General features: G+C 42.1%; 1 protein-coding gene across 1 annotated transcript; it reads right to left on the bottom strand.

Moving 5' to 3' along the window:
• Window positions 1-960: 960 nt before the first annotated feature.
• LOC130592113 (uncharacterized) lies at window positions 961-1793 on the bottom strand. Its single transcript, XM_057396281.1, has one exon. The coding sequence runs from the start codon at window positions 1724-1726 to the stop codon at window positions 1109-1111; it is 618 nt and encodes a 205-aa protein (XP_057252264.1). The 5' UTR covers window positions 1727-1793; the 3' UTR covers window positions 961-1108.
• Window positions 1794-3525: the final 1732 nt, after the last annotated feature.

Here is a 3525-nt window from a genome sequence, read left to right as displayed (position 1 = left end):
GAAATTTGGGGTTAAATCACTTGATAAGTACATTTGGGAGCGAAAAGGCCAAAAATAGGCCGAAATGGCCTTTTCGTTCCCGAAATGCAACCAACAACAAATTAAAGCCTAAGAAATCTACACACTAGTTATATTATGCCTCATATAATCATGTTCAAAAGAATTTGGGGTTAAATACTCGATAAGACGATTTGGGAGCAGAAAAGGCCAAAATAGTTACAAATTGGAGAAATTACACAGACCTGAGTTTATGTCTCATGATTTATTGAGCTTCCGCCGTTTCTTAGGATCCTCAAGTACATGTATCCCTTCCGTGTGATCTACACGCATATAGTTCTCCGACATATTCACATCATCTTCCACACTAATTTAGGATAGGTAAAAGGGGGGAGGTCCTCAAATGCATCATATTCTTCCTCATTATCAACATCACCAATACCGAGGATACTCCTTTTACCAGGTACAACAATTGACCACTTATGATCAGCAGGATCAGTTACAAAAAATACTTGCTTGACTTGTGATGCAATTACAAATGGCTCCTCAGTTTCACGTAGACGACTAAGGTCAAAAGGTGAATCCGCAAGTATCATCGTTTCTTACACAACGTCGATTATCGTCAACCCACTGGCAACACGAGAGGCAAATATTAAAAGTACAGTAGTCCAGCTCCCATATTTCTTGTATTCGCCCATAATAGTTGCTTTCAGCATGTACAGGCGACTTATCTTTCGAGCTTGCATATTGTGTAGACGACGCCACAAGTGAAACACCACTATTTTGTTGCGATCTTGACTTCAGATCTTGACGTTCAGTCCAAAACGTATACCCATTAATATCATAACCCTCATAAGAGCGTACAGTTCACGAGGACCAAATGCTAACCACTTGACTGTTTCAGGAACACTTTCATCCAAATCATTGAGTACTCGTTTATGAAACCAATCAATGAAAGTCTTGTTATGCATTTGCGTCAATGCCCTCACTCCTTTTCCAGGATTGCTAACACGTAATTCCTCCATATGTTCACTTAAATAAGGATGGACATCTGGTACGTGATGCAATACAAATAAGTGAGCTTGTTTACGCTTTTCTACGGAAGGTGTGATCAATTTTGAACCAATTGTACCCTTGCCCTCAAGTCTGCCCTCGTGTCGGGATGTCGAAGTCCAACAGGATCAACACTAGCAAAATACTCAGCCACAAAATTACTGATCTCTTCACCCACAATCCCTTGAATTATACTACCTTCTGGTTGTGCAGGATTCCGAACTTTATCCTTCAAAGTTCCCATATATCTCTCAAAAGGATAGCACCACCTCAAAAACACTGGACCACACAGCTTAATTTCTCGAACTAGATGGACAATGAGATGGACCATAATGTCAAAGAATGCGGGGGGGGAATACATCTCAAATTTGCATAGAGTTTCAACTACTCTGGCCTGCAAGGAATCGAGGGTCGACGGGTCTAGGACTTTGCTGCATATTGTATGAAAAAATGAACACAGTTCTGTAATGGTGTGCCTCACATGCTTTGGAAGTATCCCACGAATTGCAATCGGTAAGAATACTTGCATCATGACATGACAATCGTGCGATTTCATACTCGATAACTTCAACTCACCATTTAAGGTAACAAAGCGCTTCATATTCGATGAGTAGCCAGTAGGGACCTTAATGCCATACAATGACTCGCAAAAAATCCGTTTCTCTGCACGCGACATCGTGTAGCAAGCTGGTGGCAAATAATTCTTCTCCGAATCCTCCACCTTTTTACTTTTCTGAGTTTCATCATCAACCCTTTCCTCCCTTTTTCTTCTTCCTTCCGTCCCTTTTCTGAGCCCACAACTCTGGTCGAACCCCTCTTTTTCCAAGTAAAGTCGTGACGCCTTAACATCTTTGTCTTCCCGGAATATTCATAAGTGTCGCGAGAATAGCTTCACAAACATTCTTCTCTATGTGCATGACATCCAAACAATGTCTGACCTTTAGATCTTTCCAATATGGGAGTTTCCAAAAAATGGACTTTTTTTTCCATAATCCTGTAGGTCGATCAACCTCACTAGCAGGTTTACCAAAGACTGTTTCAATGCCCTTCACCTGATTATAAACTTCAGTACCAGTTAATGGTCTATGAGCAACTTCTTCTTCAACCGTCCATCGAATGCCTTCTTCTTAAACCGATAGGGATGGTCGCGGCTGAGGAGCCTTCGTGTGCGCATATACACATGTTTGCAGCCCTTAAGGTGTGTAGATTTCATGTCATCTAAACAAATCGGGCAAGGTTGTTTTCCTTTAGTCTTATACCCAGATAAGTTCCCATAAGCTGGATAATCGTTCATAGTACAAAAAAGCATGGCACGCAGAGTGAACATCTCATTAGCATACGCATCAAATACTAACACTCCTTCGTTCCACATCTTCTGTAAATCTTCAACAAGCGGCTGAAGGTATACATCTATGTCATTTCCAGGTTGTTTGGGCCCCGATATAAGAAGCGACAACATCATGTACTTGCGTTTCATGCACAACCAAGGAGGCAAGTTGTAAACCACTAAAACTACTGGCCATGTACTATGCTGCGAGCTGAGATTGCCAAAAGGGTTCATGCCATCCGTACATAATCCAAGCCTCAGATTCCTATCCTCATTACCAAATGACTTATGCACCCTTGATAGTTTTCCACTCAGGCGAATCAGCCGGATGCTTGAGCAGACCGTCTTTCTTCCTACGATCTGCATGCCACCTCAAATTCTTCGCATCTCCTTTAATTGAGAACATGCGCTTAAATCTAGGTATTATGGGTAGATACCACAACACCTTGGCTGGTGGTCCTTCACTACCTCCAGCTCCTTCACGCTTGTACCTCGACAATCCACAACGTGGACACTCATGTAAATGCTCATACTCATTACGATAAAGCACACAATCGTTAGGACAAGCATGTATCCGCTCGTACTCTAAACCCAAAGGACACATCACTTCTTCGCATAATAGTACGACTTTGGCAGTTCATTTCCATCAGGGAGCATCTCAGCTAAAACTTCCAACAACGATGTGAAACTAGAGTCCGTCCAACCAGCGTTCGACTTAATGTTGAACAGTGTTACCACCGCGGAAAGTTTGGTGTACTTTGTACAACCTGGATACAACGGCTTTTCAGCAGCCTGAGACATAGACTCAAAAATACGAGGTCGTCTACACGACTGATCTTCAACCTCGTGTATCATCTCGTCTACCCGATCCCTATCATCATCTCCAAATTCATCATCCAAATTCTCATCCCCTAACTCATCATCATCCTTCTTTTTTCTTCACATACATCATTCTTTACTCAGAGCTTCCCATATACCTCCCCTGCTCACCATGCCAAACTCATACGTGGTATTGAGGCCTAAACCCACGGCGAAAGACATGCTCCCTAACCACATGTATACTACTAACCTTGCTCACATTTCTACAATCCAAACAAGGACAATAAAAGTCGACTGCTCCAGAGGATGTTTGATATTCTAATGCACTT

The sequence above is a fragment of the Beta vulgaris genome, chromosome 1, assembly GCF_026745355.1.
Source record: "Beta vulgaris subsp. vulgaris cultivar EL10 chromosome 1, EL10.2, whole genome shotgun sequence".
Classification (NCBI taxonomy): domain Eukaryota; kingdom Viridiplantae; phylum Streptophyta; class Magnoliopsida; order Caryophyllales; family Amaranthaceae; genus Beta; species Beta vulgaris.
This window is presented reverse-complemented; position numbering and strand designations above follow the sequence as displayed.

Excerpts from the sequence above, each read along its gene's own strand:
- LOC130592113 (XM_057396281.1), bottom strand. The coding sequence starts at position 1,726 with ATGTCGCGTGCAGAGAAACGGATTTTTTGCGAGTCATTGTATGGCATT.